Below are 22,887 nucleotides of genomic sequence, written 5' to 3' on the forward strand. Positions count from 1 at the left end.
ACTTCTAAAGTAATTTTTTGTCAAAATAATGAATTTAATTTACCCGAGGGATAGTATCAAGTGTCCCAAGCTAGACCAATATATATATTTATAATAAATTTAATTATATTAATATTAATATGTACGTCGCATTCGTGTTTATTTTTTTATGGCCGAACTCGTTACTACAACAAAAGGAAAAATACAAAAGCGTGTTTTATGTCTTTTTCGATCGGCACCACGCGAGTTGTTATCGTATCGTAACTATACTTTATTCTCGATATTTTCGTGTGTAATAATAAATAATAGCAATTAGCAGCACAAGTTGTTCGAGCCATACTAACCATTGCAGTCGATTATATAGTGACCATTGTCGATGATTTGTAGTTAATTTGACAAGAATATCATATATCTGGGATGAAATATCATATTCAAAATATAATCGTACTAATTTTCGATCTACTTGAATTCATTCATAAGTTTGAGTTGAGATATGAGTTCGAAACCTCAATATAAAGATGGATACGGGTCCTAGGTGAGTTTTCCATCTTCATCACCGTCTCCGAATTCTATCCCCACCCCATAACCCTCCCATTCTCTCTTCTTTCGGATTTGGAAAATCTCCGAAGTCGTCGGGATCAAATCTTCATCTCCGTCCTCACCTCCGCTTCAAAAATATTAATGTGACGGAGCAAGGACGGGTAAGGGAAATCCCTGAACCCAAACCTATTATTATTATTCTTATCGGGATGAGTCTAGAGATGAGGATAATATCCTCATTCTCGTCTCAAACTATTTCGAAGATTAAAAAAATCTTTGAACCCAAAATCAGTCCTCAAACAAATATAGTTTCGTGTTTGTTCTGTGGAGAAAATTGTAATCTCTACCTAATTGTAATATCAAGAATCTTTATTCTTTAATTAAAATTCCATGCTCTCAAAGTTGGTAAAAAAAGCACTTGGAATTCATTCGGAGTTATCGAAGTTTGATTTTGCACACTCCATTCAATAAGAGAATGCAATTCCTAACCTACCCACAAATCATGATATCGAGTTTGATTAATTTCTTTCCTAATTCTTTTTTGAAAATCAATTCGGAAATTGTATTCATGCGAACCTAACATTAGTTTCTAGAAAAAGTTGAGCTAAAGTCTTCGTGAAAAAAGTTAAAAAAGGAAAAAACCAATCTAAAAAGAATTATTTTTTTTTAAAAAAAAGAGTTGGTCCATAGATTGAGTTGACTTGGTTTATCATCGTAAGCCTTCGTTTTCTCCCACACACGCATGCGTTCATTTGATGGAACTCCGTGGCTAATATAGCTGAGTGTAGAGTGCCATAGACCCTACTCGAGTCGAGCTCGAGTAAATATTAAATTACTTTCGATATATTTTAAATTTTTTTAAAAATGAATATTAATCACGTTAACAAAGAGGAAAATTGATGTTTTGATTAATATTTTAAAAATATTTAAGAAATCCATTTCTTTAATTATAATAATTGATTAAGTACTCAAGCTTCAATTTTACACGCGGTTAAAGTCAAAAGTTCTCAAAGTCAAAAAATCAATCTATTTAATGGCCCAATACACTAACCAAACAAACCTTTTGGTCCATCGATTTAATGGACTTAATTGGTCAAGAAAGGTNCAGACGCAGGTTCGAAATTACCCTGAGCCTAAAATCACGAATAAGACCGTTAGAAGGGGGCCTGGTATTTGTCCCGGCGTAGCCTCTCCAATGCTCAAATCAGAGACTGATGATATAAGTGAAGAACATCTAAGGGTGCTGCTGAAAACAATATAGTGAATATGAATCAACCAAACACTCAAACCTAATATTTATAAGTAAATATCTGGGCCCGTCATGGGTCTGCTTCCATCTGGGCTAGGGATGGGTCATGGGTAATGGGCCCATCCATGGTATATATATATATATACACACACAATTACGTATTTTAATTTTTAACGTGCGATGGACCAAAAAATTAACAAGTTATTTAATGGCACCATATTTACTGAATTTCTGTCGGAAAATTAAGGCCATTCACAGTGAGTTCACTTCACTTGTATGCTTTTCAGTTCTGAAAGTAGCGAATAAAATTTTCCTTAAAGATAAACTTTCTCGACATGTTGAGCCTCACAATACCGAATTTCTGCCAGCAAATTAAGGCCATTCATAGTGATTTCATACATATATAGTTATATAAATATACATGCTATTATGCTGAAAGTTGTGTATGCATTTTTTTTTAGAGAGTTTGGAAAGAAGAATGTTATAATCGAGTCTCGAACGTGAGAAATATTTTCAAATTTGGGATATTAGTTTCAGATAAATAGATGAACTACAATTTATTTGCAAGTTGCGAATACATTTTTCGTTTAAGATTATAAACTTGTTTGACATGTTAATTTAGTCTCACAACGTCAACTAAGAAAATGATCGAGTAATTTATTCTATCGATTGAATTTAAATTTATCAGGAAATATAATATTTATGATGAAATGATTCTATGTAGTTGATACTAGTGTTTTAAAAAAGATCGATTAAGAGTGAAGTGTGGGAAAAAAGCTTTGTTTCGGACCAAAGCATGAAAAAGAAAACAGTGATTGACCATATTAAACGTGAAAATATATAATTTTTAAACAAAATTGTATTTTATTTTTAATTTTTATGAAATGTAATTATTAAATAATAAGTATTTAATAACATAAATTTTTTTTAAAAGAAACATAAATATATTGAAATAAAATTAGTCTAAAACCCTTCTTTTCTTTACGACTAAGATATGATAATTGACCCAATATTTATCGGAAAAAGTTTTAATGAGTGAATTTGAAAGTTATGTTTTATACAAGTTATTGATTTATTTATATTTCTTTAAAAAATTAGAAAGAAATGGAAAAATTCCGAAATCTTAAATATTAATGATATAATGGGCCATATAACGTTGGGCCTTGTTACTATTAAGCTCTAATAGATATGGATTACACGAGAAATTTAATTTAAAAGATTAAATTTCTAAATCTTATTCATTGGATCTTCATTCTTCCATGGAAGATTTTCATTCAGTTGTTATATTGAAGATTATGGGGATATGTTTATGAATTATCCGTTTCATTATTGGTAAAATGACTGAGGCCTGAACATGTATGGATCCTAGCTAGCTAGATTCTTTAACGAGAAGATGATTGGAGGGACTGAAACGAGCAACATTACGAAATATTAGAGATTAATTTGATGATCCGAAAAGAAGAGAGACAACTTCGGGAGAAGTTGCGAACAAGATGGACCAAAATACAGGAAAATATACAGAGTAAAAGTTATTTCATGCAAACCATGCAAGTTGTAAGACAAAATAATCACGAGTCTCGAGAGCTAGCTTCTCCAATATCATAGCCGGGCCGGACCGGACCGGACCGCACCGCAAACGTGGGACTCAAGGCTCCATCTTGGGACCTAGAGTGGTGACAGCATCAACCACAGTGAAGAAAATCTTGTCTTCTCCAATCGAGTTGGTGAACTCAGATGCATAGAGCTTGTCGAGCACCACCTGCCCCGGATTTGCTAAAACTACCTGCATCAATATGCATGGGAATGATTAATCGATGGATTGACTGACATAATTTTTCGAGATCCTGTTGTTAGAAAATAAACTGAGATTTAAACATAAATCTAAATCTACGATCCTATCCATTATTATTTATTTGACATTAATATTCTCCTACATGATTCATAAACAAAAATAAAACACATGTTATACACATTAAAATCCATCTAAGTAAAAATAAAGAAAAAAGACATTCAGTGATGCAAAAAAGCTCGTCGTTTTACTTTATTTTTGCTTAAGAAGATTTTAATGTGGTTAACACATGCTTCATTCTAATCATAAGGACAAGTGATTTCAGGCGGAATCAAAGACCAAATCTCAAAAAATATCCAAATTATTGGACGAAAACCAAACTATGACAAAGTTATAAGGTTAAAATACAAAACATGTCAAAAATCCACGTGTTATATAAGTTTTAATGAAACACTATACATCATACTTGTACATCTTTCTTTTGTAGATGTTTGTGCAGATCTTCCAAGGAACGAATGCCGCTAGTGTCGATATCAGTTACAGCTGGAAAAGAAAACATGGGAAAGATTTTAAAGTATAGGCATTATAACATCGTGAGTATTAAGTTCGAGACTTAATTATATCAACATCGATGTTGAAGCGAAAAAGTCCTTACGTGACATTTCTATTATTAAATACTGAATTTTTTGTTGGCTGCTGTCTTTAAGGTGTTCCTCCTCTTCATCAGTCAGCAATCTCAATATCCTGTAAAAACAAGTGTATCTTCATTTGTACTAGCCAAATCCCACGTCAAAAGAATTACATTCTATAATTACAACGACCGGGAAAAATTATAAAAAACTAGGACTCATCTATACGTACCTCTCCCTGATGTAATTGGAGTTTGAAAAATAGATTGCGGAATCAACTCTCACAATCAGAAGTCCAGGAATTTTGTTGGCTTCCGGGTGTTCTTGAATGTTCCGGTAGACCAAAGTTCCTGGGATTTTACCGAGCACCGCAGTTCGAGGCCTAGTAACTTGGAGAAGAATCTTGGCAATTGATAGAGCAACCTGTATGTTACGTTCTCACAAGTTAAAAACTATCAGTATCAAGAAGAAAAAGTTGACATTTCTTCTCAGATATGGATAAAAAGATGTGGATCTCGTATGTATTGATAAATATCGACCATTTAATATATTTTTTGGGCAATGTTGGATATCATCTCATTTCCCCGGTATCAGATATATGCAACAGAAACAATGGCTAGGATTGTTGTGTGTCTTACTGCTATCAGAAGACCAATCTCAACCGAGACGAAAACAACCCCAAAGAATGCTCCCATACAAGCCACGAAATCGAATTTGTCGATCTTCCATATAACTATCATAGCTTGAAGGTCGAACATGCCCGCCACAGCTGATATGATAATCGCGGCTAAAATTGTGTTGGGGGTGTACTTAAAAAGTGGGGTGATCACAAAGAGAGTAAGCAAAACAATGCAAGACATGACTATGTTCGACACAGGCGTCTTGCATCCAGCCATGTAGTTCACAGCAGAGCGTGAGATGGCCCCTGCAAAGAAGTCTGAAGATCAAAAACTCGTAGGCTTGAGGTAAAATTAGTTATCATGATTAAAGAATTGGTCGATATATATTTTATTTATATTACAATTGTCATCTCTTTTTACGGTGAAAATGTGTTCATATAAATATTAAAAGATCTACCAGCGGCTAGGTAGCACGATGTCATCGAGCCAACGATGTTCATCGATCCTAGCGCGACCATTTCTTTGTTTCCATCTAAGTGGTAGTCTTTCATTGATGCAAAGGTTCTACCAATAGCCACCGCTTCCTGTGAGATGTAAAATCTTTTAGCTTTATGAATCTTGATACTCAAACGAGTATGTTATGCCTTCTCTTCTTACCGTCAACGCGACCATCCCTGCAACCACACCGATCTTAAAACCTTTGCCAAGATAGGTTCCTGAGAAATATATTTCGTGCAGAGAAGAAGGATTTACGCCTTGTTCAATGTGGCGCACCTATACATACATATTCGGAGTAAAAAATTAATAGTTATTTTACATAAACAAATGATGGATTGTAATTAGCGTACTAGTTTGACATCTATAGCTATTGAATACATACAATTTGAACGCCTTTCTTGTCTGCACGAGTGATGTAAACTAAGAAGGTTGAAATGATAACTGAAAGCATTGGAGCTATAGCAGAAATCCAAAACAATTTCTTCTTCTTTTTCCCCTGATTCGACAAAATTGATCAGAATGAAATTCATGTAAAACGATGAACTTGCATGCAATCTGGGGACAAAATGAATTAGAGGGATTGATTTCTCACAATATATTTGGCAAGGAGTAGGAAAGCCAAGAATGCAACTCCTATCAAAACCGTCTCCCAGTTCCACTATAAAACAAGAAGAAATAATAAGCTTCAAAGAGTAAATAAACGTTCATCTGTATTCTGTTGATAGAGTATACTTCTTATTTTGAAAAAGAGCCTAAAGCTGACCCCATGGTGCACATTAGACCACACTGATTGCATCACAGAAACTATGTCGGTTTTCTTGGTGAAGTTCTTTACACCAAGCAAGCCTTTGAGCTGTTGAAGTCCAATAGTAATGGCTGCCCCAGCCATGAATCCGACTATGGCAGCATGAGATAGAAAATCAACCAAGAATCCCAGCCTGAATAAGAACACGAGTACAACACTTAGTTTTTTTAGGGTGAGCCCAAAAGATCAAAAGGAAGAAACTGGCAGGTGACTGTTGTTTACGCTTTTACCGGAAGAAACCTAGTACAAACTGAGTGACTCCTGCAAAGAACGTAGCTGTAAACGCAAGACGTCGATACTCGTATTTGTTTTTGGGGTCAATCTCATTCTGAAGCAGCTTTCCAAGCAAGATAGACACCACGGCTACTGGACCAATGGCAATCTCTCTTGAGCTACCCATGAAAGCATAAATCAGGGGACAAACGAAACTACTATCTGCAATTTCGTTCAAAAGTTTTCAGGCAATCTAATGACAATATTTTTCATGCATTCCTAAAAAAAGCCCCTTCCTCTGAAAGATATATCATAATGCGACTTACACAGCCCATATTGCGGATCCAGATTAGCAAGTTTTGAATACGCAATGTCCTGAGGGATGCACAGACTTGCAATGGTAAACCCTGCAATAAGATCACCTTTGAGCTTGGAAAGGTTATAGCTTCGCCCCCATTCAAGAATGGGGAAAACGGATTGTATTCCTAGCAATAGTTTCTTCGACTTCGTTTGGTTCTTGAAAGCGCGAAGCGGTTCATCATGGAAAAACGTCTCCTTCAACGTATGTGTGAACTCCTTAAGAAGGCTTTGCTTTGGCGGTGCTCCCACCTTGTAAACGTACGGGAAGTTATCAGAATGGCGGCCGGAAGAAGCAACACTCACAACATCCACGCCATCCACGACTCGATTGCTACTCATTGTGGCCCAAGAAAGAGACTATCTGCACGCACAAATAAAGAATCTTCGGCATTCAATAAATCAAACCAGCAGCTAGTTAAGAATCTATGTCAACTTGTATTTAATTTAAAGTCCTTTTTTTTTAACTCTTTCTGCAGCTTCTCTTCGCCGGAATGGAGCTGAATGATTTTGCCAACCTTGGTTTTCTTGAATTTATAAATATTTGCCGCAAGCCAACGTGAATCGGATCGGAGGAGAATATTCATGTGGAAAAAGCGTGGGATGAAAAACGTTTCATTTAAAAATGAGAAAAATATCTGATATTGAAATTAATATGTATGATATTAATGTGCATGGCCCGTTCTACATTTTTTAATTAATCAATTACAAAAAAATAATTTCTTTTTCTTTGTTATAATTATTATCGATTATAAAATTTGTATATTTATGTAATTTTAGTAAATAAAATATTAAAGTTTAACGTATGGAAATTCAACGTCGTGCTGACTTCTGGATGAAAACTTAAGATCTCATTCATTGATTATGAAACATATAACAAACACTTTGATATAATTTTAATAGTAAACTATATATATATTTACTATTTTATATTAATTTAAACTCGAAATATCAATTTCATTCGAGCTATTCAATACTAATTTTAAAGTAATAATTGCTGGCTATTCTCCAATTAAATGAATACAAAATTTTGTTCTCTCTTTCATTAAATAATGGATGAGTCAAAAGATCTCGAAATCAAAATAATTGAGGTGAGTTAAATGTTCTAACAAACAAAAGCTTCCGTCGGAAATAATACAAAAAGTTAATGTTTGTTTTTTGCCACGTTTTCTCTACACAATTATTATAGGTTGTTCTTACATACAATGAGTTGACTATCGACTATCAAGAAAAAAGATTAAAAATAATATTTTTTTACAAGTATGGTGTGCATCGATCCTACTCGAGCATGATCTCGATCAAACCGTGTTACTTGAGCTCGAGTCCGGTTCGAGTGAATGTCAAGTTATTTGAATCGATTTCAAATTTTACTTTTTTCTAAAAGAGGAAATTTTAACATTTTTTTTAAAGGGATATTAGGGTATGCAATTCATGGTGATAAAGGAAAAGTGATATTTTAATTATATATATATATATATAAAATATATTATATAACTGAATCTACAGCCCATTATATAATGGCCCAACTAACATTGGGCCTTGTTACTATTAAGCTAACTATCGCCAGGAAAACGCGGCCACATCCTAAATGATGCATGAATCGATGGCATTAAGGATACAAATGCTAGAGCTAAATATGGATTATACGATAAATTTAAAAGAAAAAATTTCTAAAAAATATATTGATGGTTCAAGTAAAATAATATAATCTCAAATTTAAAACGATATTCGATTTCTCAAATTGGTCAAGCTTTCGCTCCGGTAATGTATCAATGCAGATTGTGCTATTTGATTTGTTACATTTCCCATTCATTCGATCTTCTGTAACAAATTTGTGTTTCTGTGATGTCATTTTTTGGGATTCGATTTGGATTACTGTAATTTTTCATTGTTTCTGCGCTTGGAATTAATCAGTAAAAATTGTTTTTTTGTTCTTTTCAAAACCTTATCAGTCGCAGGAAAATCCAATAATGGCGCGCATAATACATATGGATGTATACTAGAATTCTACGTACAGGTATAGACCAAAATGTTAAATCTATGCGTAGCTACAGCTACTGCTTGAAATTTCTATTTCGGTCGAATTTTTTTAGATGTTTCTGTTATGATTTTACTAATTTCGCATGCTTCCATAGGGTTTTTGTTGATGAAGATTTCGAAATTAAGTTTACATGCAACTCAGAATCTCGAGGTTTCAACGCAGAGAACGAAATACATTGAGTTTTCCTGGATTTGCTATAATATTGAATTCTATGATTAGTTAATTGCAGAGCATTTCTATGGAAAATCAGAGCAATTCCAAAGTTCCGAAACTGAAATCATTAGACGGCGTCTCAACGTGCCGAATTTCGTCGGCGGTCGCCGCTTTCACCACTCGCCTTTGGGTCCAATTCTGGATTACACATCTGACAGTTCGGATTCTCCATCTCCGTTGATGAAGTACCTGTGCTCCGGCGATAGGCGCCGCTGTCCTATACTCACCGGTGTTCGCTACGCTTCTTAAGGTCGAGGAGTATGTTCTCGTTATGGACGGAATTCCGGTGCCAAAATCCAGTAAAGGCGGACGATCGAGAGTAAGGTCAACTCTGACATAATTGAGTTTGAATTCTACTTCTTTGTCACAGCCAGGTGGTGTCGGGGCGAGAATGGCAGTTCCAGCAAGGCGGAAATTAGCCGTCATTTGGAGGAATATGGCATATGCCGCTTGGGTTCCAAACGCAGGTCAACAATCTCTCTCTTTCAAAAGTACAATAATCTAACGGTTCTTATTCCTTAAAAAAAAAATCTAATGGTTCTTATTTCCTTACAATATTTATTTGTCGTTTCTTATACTTTAAGAGGAAAAGTACCTAAAAGTCATCCGCAAAAGTGTTATTTTTAGGATACACGGAATAAATGCTTTATTGACTTCAGCTTCAATTTCAACAGTGCGTCCTCCTCGTTTCTCTGGCATGAACAAGCTTGAGGTATGAAAGATGCATTTTTTTCTCTTTTTCCTTTACTTTTCTTGCCAAATATCACATCTTCCATATTTGGCCAACTGTTGAATTTCACATCTTTATACCACAAGATTTCTTGTGCGTTCGTGATACTTTAGCAATCTTCTTGCTAATAGATCTTCAAGCCGTACATCAGTTCCAGTGGATCAAGCTCATCGTCACATGGCAAGAAAAGCTGTTCAGTTAAATAAACCATCGCCTCCTCCGCTGCAGCAGCCCTCTCATTGCCGACACCACCCAAACCAATGGCCTCATCGACATCTACTCTCGAAATCAAACCCAGTTCTGTATCCATCGACGATGGCAAAGTCCCAAATCCCGCCCTTTCATGTTCAAATTGGTCACCTCTGGATGATGGAATTGAGGTAAGTGAAAGAGAATGGAATCCCTCGAAGGAAGATTTGGAGGCTCAGATACAAAAAGTTCTGTACGGTACTGGTTCGACAAAAAGATTGGATTTGTTTCTCAATATCTGCGCTGACTGATTGCTTCATGGGTTCCTCATTTTGCTGAAGAAATACTAGTTTAAGATTCACCATTCTTGACACTGATTTGGCTGGTAAAATTGTTGAGATTTTGTGATACCATTTTTACTAGTTTTTTAGCCCAAAATATGGCTGTGAGATAGAGGTATAGTTGAATACTACAAACAATGAATAGCAAGTATAGCAATCTGATAACTTGTCGATTGTTTCCTTACTGTATAAACGGGAAGATTTTCTCTGATCCATGAATTCAAGCACACATTGGCACCTATTGATGATGAGACAGGTTTAAAATTCAAAAGATTTTTTATTGATACATGTTCTCAACAATTGTTAAGATTGCTACATCGCGAAAATTATGATTTTTGTCCTGATAGTATGGGTGACAATTGTTGGGAAATCGGACTTGAGTCGAGTGAATAAGAATCGAGGCTTGAACTACAGATATGTGGAACTAGCGGGGGCTGTCAATGCCAGGTTTTCGAGACTATAAATATGTAGTTTATTCCTTCTATTCATACTCATTAAAGGTACTAAAACATTCTCGATTTATTTGATTCAGTGCTATTAGTTTCTGTTCTATTTTTTGTTTCCAAAAAAAGTGATAACTTTGAAATACACATTCTGATAATCTAAAGTAGTAAATTGTGCTTGAATTGCTATTAGTTTTTCTTATTGAGTCCCTCAGCACCTATACGTTAGAAAGATATGTTTCATAGAAACGATAGGTTTCATTGATTTCAGTTTCATTAACTTGTTTCTCACAATAAGAACAACTATTTTCCTTTGTTGAATCGAGTTTTGTTCTACTGAACCGGGATCTGGTTCGAGTATGTATTTTGCTCGACTCTCACATCGATTGGTCTTCGCTGCTTCTAACGTGTTGGTTCCAGTTCCACCACTAGAGTTTAGACTCTACCAGTACCAGCAAAGTGTTTGGAGTTGTCTATTTTTTGTTTATTGACGTGGTTTTTCTGGCAATATTATTGTCTCCACCACCAGTTTGCAGTTTCTTTCGACATAAATATACTTTATTGCAGTTTTATTTTATTATTTGTTGTTAATCATTACTAATGATAATTGTAATTATTTACCCAACAAAAATATCAGATTCAGTAAGAATCCTCAATGAGAAATGTAGTAAAATGGAGTCAATTTGGTCCAATCTGGTGTGAGTTGTTATTTCTTGACTGATCTGGTCGTAACTGTTTAAATACATTCAGAGACATAATCGGATTGAAATTTTGAATTCAATGTATTTTGATATGCATGCTTTTGATTCTCCTCTGTAGATGTAAGGAATGATTAGTTAGTCTATTTCTATTTAATTTATTAATTGGAATTCTGAATTGGTTTTATTGAATGATAAAATTTTAGTAAATAAATTCTCATCTAATTTCTTTTGTTTCAAAAAACATATAAATGTATTGGCGACAAGTACGACTTTGTCCACGGAAATGAGGAACTTTTACCCACAAATTTCATTCAAGAAGAGATGTATATAATTTTTAATCTACTTCATATTTATAAATATGGAATGTTATTGGAACTTACGCATGTTTAATCCTTTAGATTGTATATTAATTTAACAGTTTTTTGTTTTTGAAAGAAAAATCTTCATTACTATTTCATATTACTTACATGATATGAGATTAGACTAGATTAAATTGACAAGATTAGTAGCGTATCCGAAACCGAATTCGAATTGAATCGGATTAAAACATGACCAGACCAGATTAAAATAGGTATGGATCTATTTTCAAGTAATCCAATCTGATTCAACATTGATGTTCGATTCGATTTTGAATTGAATAGGGTCAGATCGGAGTCGAATGGGTTTCAGATTCCGACAAATATACAAAAAATAAAGACAATGGGCTACCTATTATCCGACAGTCCAATGGAAAATAATAAATAAAACACGTCAGAGGTCCCAAATATTTTCAAAAACCTCCAAACGACTTTCCGATAACAGCCTTCTCAGTCACACACTTCTCCCGCTCACCCGCAGTGGTGACATAGATACATACATACTGCAAATGGAGGAAAAAGACGAGAAAATCAAGATTGGTAGGTCTGCCGAAATGGATGGAGGCCAGTGGAAGCTATACGAAGCTTACAATGAGCTTCATGGGCTGGCTCAGGAATTCTCCACTCCGTTCGACGCGCCGGCGGTCCTGGTGGTGGGACACCAGACTGACGGGAAGAGCGCGCTTGTTGAGGCTCTTATGGGCTTTCAGTTCAACCATGTTGGTGGCGGAACCAAGACGCGTCGTCCCATTACCTTGCATATGAAGTTCAATCCTGATTGTGACACCCCGCTTTGCCATCTTCTATCGGATTCGGATCCATCTGTTCCGCAAGAAAAATCCCTCCAAGAAGTTCAGGTATCCATGTTTCAGTATTCGATACTGAGTCTAACAAAATGCAAAATGCTAAAATGGGTGTAACAATTGGTTGTGAACTGGCGGGGACCAGGTTGTCAATCGGAGACATGGGAAGGCAATTTTTTTTTATTTAGTATTTTTGACGATTTACTCGCGTGTTTAGAAAAAAATAATTATTATGCATGCATTTGAGTAATTTACACGTCGTGGCTATCCATTGCAAGAACGAGTACGAAATATTAATCTATGTCGAGGAATACTTTGACGGAACTAAACAATACCTGAAAGTTTTTCAGGCATCGTTGGCTTATTTCGAAATGAAATCATGTGAAGTTCTCTCTTTTTCCAGCCCTATATATTTTGGTTTAAAGGTGCAATAAATTGTTACATTCATCTTCGGTATGGTATAAACTTATCCATCTTTCAAAATATATTGGAAGGAATGATCAAATCTTCAACAAAGCTTATCTAGGCATTTTTCTTCCTAATGAAGACTTAACATTGTATTCCTCGTAGTGCCTTTCATGTATAATTGCATATGTTTTCAATATCAATAGATGCGATGATTGTCCTACTGCAGGCATACATTGAAGCTGAAAACATGAGGTTGGAGCGAGAACCTTCCCAATTTTCCTCAAAAGAAATCATAGTCAGAATAGAGTACAAGTATTGTCCGAACCTTACCATTATAGACACTCCTGGACTTGTTGCTCCAGCCCCAGCTCGAAAAAATCGGGGATTGCAGGTAAGATTCTAATTTCAACTTAGTTTCGCTTCGAGATCACATATTTTCATCGTCTGAATGCTAAGAACCTTTTATATCAGATTCAAGCTCGTGCTGTGGAGTCGATAGTGCGAAATAAGATGCAGCACAAGGAATTTATCATATTATGCCTTGAAGATTGTAGCGATTGGAGTAATGCCACAACACGGAGGGTAGTGATGCAAGTATGTTCATGTCTTGTTTATTTTGAAAAATGCTTGAACAAAAAACTCTAGGACTCATCCGAACATACATACATTATGCATGAGTGCTGAACCATAGAATCGCCCTTGGTGAAAGCTGTCAGTTCGTATGGTACATGCTAATATGGTCATATACGTTTTATAGAAGCTTCTTTCTGTTTATAGGTAGGGAAGTCCACATTCCATCACTATATACGCTTTAATCTTCTGAAGAGATATGGCTAAAGAAAATATCTATGTAGGTTAAATTAATTCAAAAGCCCAAGAAAATTATGAAATTCTCTTAGTTTGTTCACTATGTTTCCGAGTGAAAAAGAAATGTATCTTACATTAAATATACCTCTCTTAGTTTACTCAGGGATTAGTGGATAGAGATGGGTTACTAAGTGATTAGTGGGTAGAAATGGGTCTATAGGCTTTGATTTCTTAGGTCATAAGTAACAACTTTGATGAATTGCGCTAGATAAGTTGAACTTGCTTAAGTACATTTGCGGTTCTAAAAGAAAATTTGTTTGGAAAGAGTAATGGAAGTATAGAGTAATGTCATTTTTGCTTAACTACACTATTAATTCAGGTGCCTGCATTAACCATAATATTATTGCCAAAAGTAGCTACCTGAGGTTTATTCACAACATAAGGAGAAGAATTTGCTAGCAGTCGACTTCTTTCAGAGTTTGAGACTGTCCACCAGCCAATAGATCACTAAGGACTTATGAATTATGCAGTTACCTTATTTTACAAGCCCCATCAGCTTATATGCTCCGTGTTTTTCACTAACAAATATGTCTAGAATCCTTTCCAAACTCAAAATTTTTATAAGGATCTTGAAAGTATTATTGTCATGAGGAAACACAGAATTTTTTCTCGTTTTCTGTTGCTTGAATTTTAACTGACCTAGGAAGCTCCTGCATTATCAAAAGAACAAGTGAATTAATTCTACTACGACCAGATGAACAGATCCACAAACTTCAGTTAGATCATGAAATACTTTGAAACAAAACAAGGACTCTTTAAAAAACTTGGGGATTGTGATGCCATTTGCTATTCAAAACTTTCAACTTTCTGTTCTGTAATTGATTGATTCCATCTTGCACTCTCATATAGATTGATCCTGAACTTTCAAGGACTGTAGTTGTCTCGACAAAGCTTGATACCAAAATCCCTCAGTTTGCACGGGCTTCAGACGTGGAAGTTTTTCTTTCACCACCTGCATGTACGCTTGATGGCTTCATGTTAGGGGATTCACCCTTTTTCACATCTGTTCCTTCCGGGAGAGTTGGATCTGGGCATGAATCAGTCTACAGGTCAAATGATGAGTTCAAACAGGTTAGACTGTATTCCTCTTGAGCCACATCATGTCCTATAGGAGAGAGCCATTTCATTTGCTGGCCTACATATGTTTATATGCGGTGCTCTTTTATATTTTTGATTTCTTTGTAACTTTTTAATTTTACTACTTTGCGAACATCAATATTAATGTAAGGTTTGCTCTCAGAAGATAATTTAGGCTACAAATTGCTATACTTTGTAAATTGCAGTTTTGTTTAACTGGTCAGGGTGAGGCGGATTCAGTCACAATTTGCAAAAACTTTAAGTGAGTTTATTCCAAGTAACAGTTTACAGAAATTGGCATTGGTCTTATCTCGAGGCCTGTGTTTTCTATCCCAAGTTCATATTTATAATGACTGGTCTCAAAACTTTATATCCAGTCTATAAATCAAAAAAATGTCTTTAAGAATCTTAAGGATTTATGAGTATTCTCCAGGACTACTGATGACTCCCCCTTGGTTAAAACCTCTGCAATCTAGGGCTTTTGTCAGACCATCGTCATACTTGACAAAGTGATCAATAGTGTTTTAGGAACGGGAGTTTAATATTGTAGGTGTAGCCACCTAAAAACCTTCAGCATTGTGGAGTGCACTGCCTATGTTTTAATGATGCAATTTATTTCTTGCCAATATGGATTGAAAATTAATCTTCTCATTATTCTTTGTCAGGCTATATCATTGAGGGAGATAGAAGATATCATAGTTTTGGAGGAAAAGTTAGGTAGGACACTTTCAAAACTTGAAAGAAGCAGAATTGGTGTTAGCAGCCTTCGGTTATTCTTGGAGCAGTTGCTGCAGAGAAGGTATACAGTGTACATATTGCCGCATATGAGTGACCATTAATGCTGTAACTTACAGTTTTGTGATCTTCATGTATTTTTAGGTATATGGACAGCGTACCACTGATCATTCCACTTCTTGAAAAAGAGTATCGAAGCACAACAAAGAAGCTAAATGACACAAATCAGGAACTAAGGTTTGAAGTTTCCTCAGAACATAGGACATTAATTTTTTCAAAATATTTTAGCGGTGAACATCAGCAGAAGGATGCTTTCTTGGTGATTCAATTCAACCTACATTACAAAATCAGTAGAAGTAGGAAAATTTTGTTTTCATCACTTCTTAACTTTTCTCTGAAGTCTCGGTTGAAATTTGTGGTTCTATTGATGGCCTATTTGCTTGTTTGGTTTCTGTTTCTTCTTTGGCACATTAAATTGAAATGACTTGTGTGACATTTGGCCTTCCGCATTGAATTATTGTTGCTGTTGGCCTTTCCCCAGCACTTTGGATGAAGTAAAGCTCAAAGAGAAAGGAAGAGCTTTCCACGATCTTTTCTTGACCAAGGTGAAATATATATTTTGAGTTTCAACTTTTAACTATTGTTAATTTCCAATCCCGGTCCCTAGTAGAAATCGAGAGATAAACAAGCTAAGCTTGCCGCCATATATAACATATTCACTGGCATATTTGCCACCACACTGCACCTAATTTTCCCCCATAAATAATCTTGCTGATCATTTACAATTTATTTTTTGGCATAATTTACTCATATCTTGAGATGGTTGATTATTTGTTTTCCTACTAACCAGTATGAAATATTCATCTTTGCCTTTCAAGCTTCCATGTCTGATTATATTTTTATTGCTCAGTTATCACTTCTTCTGAAAGGAGCGGTTGTTGCTCCACCGGATAAATTTGGTAAGCTCTTTGTGACCGCTCAATAGTTTGGCAAAGAGAAAACATCATTCATGTTATTCACAATTTCAACCATATAATCTAGTTTTAGTCTTGTCATAGATAGTTCCTGTTTTGTTGTGCCCATATTCATTTTCATTGTTATTTTCACTTCTATTCGCCTCTCTATATCATGTTTGGTTCATTACATTATTTTCATATGATGTTTTCAATTGTAAAATGTCATCTTTTTGATTCGTGTAAGTGATTACGGGGTATCTATCAAAAGGTCACTGTAGTTGGATTGGATAAACAACCATAATGCGCGGATTATTTTATGCACTAGATTTCTTTATAATATATTGGTAGCTCAACTCTGTTCAATTTACAGGTGAAACGCTACAAGATGAGAGGGTCAATGGAGGATCATTTATTGGCTCTGATGGCCTTCAGTTTCCTCAGAAGTTAATACCTGTTAGTAGCTGTGTATTTTGCAAATGTGTATCTTTTTCCTCCATGCATATTCGGGTTTTGTGTATGAAAAAGAAATGCGAAATGCATTTATCACGATTGCTTTCTTTCCACGCCAGTTTTTCTATTTATTTTGGGTTATGCTTTTCCCTCTTGATCTGCTCTCATGGAAATTCATTTGATGTATGTGCAATTTAATTGTATTTTTCCAAGTTGAAGCTTTTCGTCAACACTTAAAAAAAGGTTTTACCTGTTGGGTGTTGTATCCTCTCCATAAGGATTGAAAGAGTATTTATCTTTTAAGAAGTTTAAATTTTCGTAATTTTAAGAATCTGATTTTATGCTTTGTTAGTTATCCGCTTTTAGCCATAAGTGTCCTAATCATCTTGCCAGCTGATATTTTTATGGTTGGGATTTTATTTATTCTTGCTTCCAATAACATTAATTAGATTCCTATATTTTTTTTTTACCGAATGCTGCCATGGGATCGAGTGATGTTCTTTTGTGTTCTCACAGGAGTTTTATTTATGTTGTTGCTGTGCAGAATGCAGGAATGCGTCTTTATGGAGGTGCTCAATATCATCGTGCAATGGCTGAGTTTCGTTTTGTTGTTGGGGGAATCAAATGTCCTCCTATTACACGTGAAGAAATTGTCAATGCATGTGGAGTTGAGGACATCCATGATGGAACAAACTATTCCAGGTATTAATTGTTTATAGCTGTGTCCAATTAATGATTTTGGTCAGTCTTTCTCAAAATATTTGTTACTTAATCTATATTATTTCACATTTGGGATATTAGGACAGCTTGTGTCATCGCTGTTGCGAAGGCTCGTGATACTTTTGAACCTTTTCTCCATCAGGTGATGAATTCAATGCCTTCTATAACTGTATTTCTACCTTTACATTACAGCATTTTGTCGGTTTCTAATAAAAACTAAAGATTTTTTCATGTATAAACATGTATTTCAAAAATCAAGTGCTTGAGCAATGCACTGTCACTCTTACTGGATGAAAACCATGCTAGAGGAGCCTATTCGTAAAAGTTTGTGGTTTTTGACATTGAATTGAAAGGCTTTGTTTTCACCTCATGAATCCATTTTGTTTCTTGTCAGTGAACCATTGAGACCTGTTAATTTTGATCACCCCTTTACCCTCTGGCCGTACATTGACTTGAGCGCTTTCCATAACAAATATTGCTTTCTAGATTTATCAAAATTAAAGTTCGTTGTTTTCTGTGCACCAGTTGGGTGCTAGACTGCTACACATTCTAAAGAGAATGCTTCCCATCTCAGTTTTTCTTCTCCGGGTAAGCTTTGTAGCCTTGTATGTTGCTGGTTTCATGATAACTCCCTTTTTGAACTTGAGCCAGCTGGTGTTATTTATTTGTTTCTTGCCACTTATACTTTTTGTGATTTCCAACAGAAAGATGGTGAATATTTGAGCGACCATGAAGTTTTTCTGAAGCGTGTTTCTGTTGCCTTCAACAACTTTGCTGAATCAACTGAACGTTCATGCAATGAAAAGTTAGTATAACTGCCTTGACGTTTCATGTTCTCATGAACTGATTGTAACAACTGTGGCTTTTCCAAGTGATCATGGAACCTTAATTTAATTCAGATGCTCTGCTTTTAGCTATTGTGTAATACTTGTGTATACGGAGCAATATTTTGTTATTTTTATTACTTTAAACAACATATACAGAAGTTATTCTACTTAATTTTATCAAATGAGTACATACGTTTGATGAAAATGAATCTTTTCCTTTAAATTGTTTTTATTTTAGTTTTCAAGCTTGGAAACCCATCTGTTTTTTTCTGGTATACAAAGGAGGCACTTACCTATATATGTTGCTCTATTTTATTTGGCCAGTTACTTAAATAAAATATCATTTCAGAATTGAATTAGGATTGTTATCGCATTCAAGTAGACTCTCCAAAATTTCTTTACAATGAAGATAAAATATAATATTTGATTTGCGTCCTTTTGAGATTTGAAGGCTGTCCATTGAATCTACCATGGAAAAAGAAAGTGAACAGTTTTGCTAATAAAGGTTGTTCTTCTCTCAAAAGACTGATTATTTCTGTGGACCTCCTTCTGTTTCGAGCTTTGTTAAAGCTTGTATCTTTCATATGACTGAAAATATATGCTGGGACCCTTTATTTCGATTGTACCATAAACAATGATCTCATTCATGCTATAGGAATAAAAAATTATAACAGTTAATTAAATCTATGGTTCGTGCTTCAACGCAGTCTTACAATTTTTATGATTTCTCATTTAAAAATATATGTAGCAATGGACTGTTTTCATTGTGTTGATCCTATAGCCTTGACAACTTATCGACACCAAACAAGTAGAGTATTAGTACCTGGGCATTGTTCTGTTCCTGACTTCCTGCATAAGTAGCAGAATTTGGATTACATTGATATCATTTTGTTGTCAATTTACTCATTTATAGGATTTATATTGATGTTTCGTTTCAAATATTGCAGATGTTTGGAGGACCTAGTAAGCACCACTCGTTACGTTTCGTGGTCTCTCCACAATAAGGTAATGATGTTGCCATTTGAATTTATTAATGAATTTTTCTTTCCATTCCTTGTCTGGTCACTTATCTTTTCAACATGGTGCAGAGTTTCAGACTTGTAATTAATCACGTGTTTCCTAATTCCTGTCTTGAGAGTGGATGCTGAATATCTTTTTAAAGGGTCTGTTTGTTATGGCATATGAATAATATTATGTTTGATGTATTTTCTTCTTGAATTTGAAGGTTCGGGTCTGGGTTGAGGTGTGAGTCATGTGACATTAATATTTTTTGGTGTATATGTATTCCCACTAGATGAAAACTCAATTTATAGACACTTATATAAAATGAAGCCAGCACAGTCCTAAATGCTTTAGGATAGTGAGTGAGTGATTGACATTAATATGTCACTAAATATATTTTGGGACTTGGAAGTATTCGTGCTCTTTCCTTGTTTTTTACCGAGAGGGAGTTGTGGTGGAATGGGGATTGACCATTGTTGCCCCTGCTTACTTTGGCCTATCTGGATTTGAGAGTCTATTGATGGAAAATATGAATGTTATTTATGATACATCAGATAAGCAAAACATGTCTGTAATTTGTAGATATTGCTCCTTTTTTGTTTTCATATTCTTACCTATCTGTCTGCACACTATTACATTGCAGAATCGAGCTGGATTACGTCAGTTCTTGGACTCGTTTGGTGGATCGGAGCAGTCTACAGCTGGTGTTCATTCCGCCAATTCGTTTTCTGAATTATCATCTGGATCTGTAGCCAATGATAAGCTAGAGAATAAGTCCAAGTCAGATGTAAAACTCAACCATTTGGCTTCTGGAAATGATTCTGCAACTAGTATTGCAACAACTGAGACTAGGCTGGCTGACCTTCTGGATAGCACACTATGGAATAGAAGGCTTGCTCCTTCCTCTGAACGGATTGTTTATGCATTAGTTCAACAAATTTTTCATGGGATCAGAGAATATTTTCTTGCATCCGCAGAACTAAAGGTTTATAAACATCCACCTTTTGAAAACATTTGGTCATATAGTATTTCGCAAAAAGATAAATAAAAGGTTGCATACACATTGGTTAAAACATCCCCCTTTGTGACCTTGCATACCCTTTTCTTGATTTAAACTTGTATACTGCAGTGTCATTTGACTTGCCCATGGTGAACTATGCCACATTATTTTTTTGCATTCTCGTATAATTTACTTGGTTGCTGTAACCACTGCTTCAAAAAAGTTCACTTGATAACACATTGATTCACTCGAGGTGGTCGTCCTTAACATGTGTATGCAAACTGACCATCCAGAACAGAATTAAACTGTAATTTTACGGACTCCTTAACCATGGCTTCCTTCTTGCAGTTCAACTGTTTTCTTCTAATGCCCATTGTTGACAAGTTACCTGCACTTCTACGGGACGACTTAGAATCTGCATTTGAAGATGATTTAGATAATGTTTTCAACATCACCAGTCTACGACATTCACTGGGACAGCGAAAGAGAGAAACAGAAATCGAGCTCAAAAGGGTATTTTCCTGTCATAATTTCTCACATGTGTCTTTAAATGCTTGGTTCTTATTTTATTGTTGTTTTGTTAAATTGTCATATGCTCTGCAGATACACCGGCTTAAGGAGAAATTCAGACAAATTCACGAACAGCTTAATTCAAACCAAGTCATGTCGTCGAGGTCATAGCATGGTCTGTAACACTCAGTCAGTCGTCTTTTTCCTCTTTTGTTTTGCAAGATCGATTCTAAATGTTATGTTCTTTTGTGAAATGTTGATTATGATTCTGTTAAAATAATAATAATAATCGTTTGAAGATGAAGGAATTTTGCCGTCATTGTGCTTTGCAGAATTTCCAGTTACAAGTTGTTTGAAATGTTGGAATCTCGATTTGTTGTTGTCTTCTCGCTGGATCTCCCTTTGCTTGCTTTTTTATTGTTTCTATATGTAACTTCACTTAATTTTTGTTGGTTGATGCCAGAATGAATGGCCATCGCTCAATTTTTTTTGACAGTGAGTTTTAATTGGAAGATTTGTTAGTTATCTCAAATCGGTTGGATAAAATATCTGATAGTTGTATATATAGAAAGGATGTGTTAACATGATATCACAGCCCATGTTCCAGATTTCAGATCTCATGTTCCACCGTTATGCGTTGGATTATCTATAGTTGGACCACTTATTCTGCCCATTGTTGGATCACTTGTCAAGTCCACGCTACAGATGTTAATTCCTAGGCGTGAATGGTGTGTTAGTTGTCCCTCAACGGTTGGATAAAATATCTAGAGTTATATATTTGGAGACAGTCATTCCTCCTTGAGCTAGCGTTTGGAGTCGATTTATATCAAGTCTCAATCTTAATATATTATCTGAGTCAGATTCTATCTTTACGTGGTGGACTACCTATAATAAGCACCCCACCACCTATAGTTGGACAACCCGTTGTTGGGCTGTGTTTTAGTTGATTGGACAAAAACATGGTTTTTTATAAGCGATTGGAGCGTGAAAAATATGGCATGAACCTTCGAAATTACAAAGTAAATGACTTTGGGTCTGTTTTCTTGTATGTATTTTGTATTTTCTCATCTGATTTATTTAGTCTTCAACCAGTAATATACGATATAAATTATTATTATTAATTTTTTTTTAGTAAAATACAGATTTGATTGACCAAAATCTATCAAAGTGTACCAACTTTGGACAAATAATGAATTTTCCTACGTCAAACCGAAACTTGACAGCAGGAAATCTCGTAATTGCCCTCAGGCTGACTGTTCATAGTAACTAGTATACACACACTTACTTAGAGCCAAAGCTTTATGAATCCATTGATTTAAAACAAATAAAAGTCAAATCCACTCTTCAAGTAAAATATTAATTGATTAGGTGTTATTTATTTAAAAACAAGTAAAAATATCCTTTTATTATAAAGAATTGTTTGGCCCAAGTCAAAATTACATATAAAAATATTTGATAAAGGGTGGGGATATAATTGTTCTGTTCCATTTGATAAAAGGGCTCCCACCACCTAAGTTGCTTAAGATCTTCTCAATTGCTTACTTTTAATCCATTTTATTAATTTATTTAATTATTTTGGTTAAGATAATCCAAAATAATGCTTTCATTATTGGACTTGTAACAGATCATGGCTATCAACTAATTATTAATCAGCAACATGGGAAACCAACTTATTAGGCAAAAAAAAAAAAAAAAAAGACTGTGGAGTACAATAATTGTCTTTGTTTGGTAGAGCGATCGAACCGTGGTGCTTGAGCTGCTGTGCGATTTAAAAGATTTGAGTTGCACAATTACCACCAACTATAGCTTTTGGTAAAGCGGTATGCATTCGGTCCTATA

The 22,887-nt window shown here is 35.1% G+C and overlaps 2 protein-coding genes and 1 long non-coding RNA gene across 5 annotated transcripts; 2 read left to right on the forward strand and 1 right to left on the reverse strand.

The window, feature by feature from the left end:
* Window positions 1-3,312: 3,312 nt before the first annotated feature.
* On the reverse strand, window positions 3,313-7,261 carry LOC140986366 (high affinity sulfate transporter 2-like). Its single transcript, XM_073454580.1, has 12 exons — window positions 6,649-7,261; window positions 6,340-6,544; window positions 6,068-6,242; window positions 5,897-5,962; window positions 5,687-5,800; window positions 5,464-5,580; window positions 5,264-5,390; window positions 4,825-5,111; window positions 4,419-4,609; window positions 4,213-4,301; window positions 4,024-4,100; window positions 3,313-3,551 (listed from the first exon to the last, which is right to left on the reverse strand). The coding sequence occupies exons 1-12, from the start codon at window positions 7,019-7,021 to the stop codon at window positions 3,414-3,416; spliced, it is 1,959 nt and encodes a 652-aa protein (XP_073310681.1). The 5' UTR covers window positions 7,022-7,261; the 3' UTR covers window positions 3,313-3,413.
* Window positions 7,262-8,406: 1,145 nt separating this feature from the next.
* Window positions 8,407-10,053, forward strand: LOC140985755 (uncharacterized). Of its 3 annotated transcripts, XR_012176840.1 has the most exons (5): window positions 8,407-8,440; window positions 8,632-8,696; window positions 8,815-9,424; window positions 9,549-9,645; window positions 9,795-10,053. It is a non-coding gene; the product is annotated as an uncharacterized lncRNA (long non-coding RNA). The 3 variants fall into 3 exon arrangements; XR_012176838.1 differs by having other exon boundaries at window positions 8,632-9,424; XR_012176839.1 differs by having other exon boundaries at window positions 8,632-9,424; window positions 9,561-9,645.
* A 2,024-nt stretch (window positions 10,054-12,077) lies between these two features.
* Window positions 12,078-21,445, forward strand: LOC140986265 (dynamin-like protein ARC5). Its single transcript, XM_073454392.1, has 17 exons — window positions 12,078-12,550; window positions 13,131-13,295; window positions 13,376-13,498; window positions 14,621-14,842; window positions 15,514-15,647; window positions 15,728-15,820; window positions 16,125-16,188; window positions 16,494-16,542; window positions 16,910-16,992; window positions 17,534-17,691; window positions 17,791-17,851; window positions 18,235-18,297; window positions 18,414-18,514; window positions 19,484-19,541; window positions 20,182-20,523; window positions 20,887-21,051; window positions 21,142-21,445. Exons 1-17 carry the CDS (start codon window positions 12,203-12,205, stop codon window positions 21,217-21,219), a joined length of 2,307 nt encoding a protein of 768 aa, XP_073310493.1. The 5' UTR covers window positions 12,078-12,202; the 3' UTR covers window positions 21,220-21,445.
* The last annotated feature ends 1,442 nt before the right edge of the window (window positions 21,446-22,887 follow it).

Source organism: Primulina huaijiensis, chromosome 10, assembly GCF_012295235.1.
Source record: "Primulina huaijiensis isolate GDHJ02 chromosome 10, ASM1229523v2, whole genome shotgun sequence".
NCBI lineage: Eukaryota > Viridiplantae > Streptophyta > Magnoliopsida > Lamiales > Gesneriaceae > Primulina > Primulina huaijiensis.

Excerpts from the sequence above, each read along its gene's own strand:
- LOC140986366 (XM_073454580.1), bottom strand. The coding sequence starts at position 7,021 with ATGAGTAGCAATCGAGTCGTGGATGGCGTGGATGTTGTGAGTGTTGCT. Across the intron at positions 5,391-5,463 it reads CAGGGATGGTCGCGTTGACG|GAAGCGGTGGCTATTGGTAG; the intron begins GTAAGAAGAGAA and ends TACATCTCACAG. Across the intron at positions 5,112-5,263 it reads ATCGTGCTACCTAGCCGCTG|GGGCCATCTCACGCTCTGCT; the intron begins GTAGATCTTTTA and ends ACTTCTTTGCAG.
- LOC140986265 (XM_073454392.1), top strand. The coding sequence starts at position 12,203 with ATGGAGGAAAAAGACGAGAAAATCAAGATTGGTAGGTCTGCCGAAATG. Across the intron at positions 14,843-15,513 it reads CAAATGATGAGTTCAAACAG|GCTATATCATTGAGGGAGAT; the intron begins GTTAGACTGTAT and ends ATTCTTTGTCAG. Across the intron at positions 17,852-18,234 it reads TTGAACCTTTTCTCCATCAG|TTGGGTGCTAGACTGCTACA; the intron begins GTGATGAATTCA and ends TCTGTGCACCAG.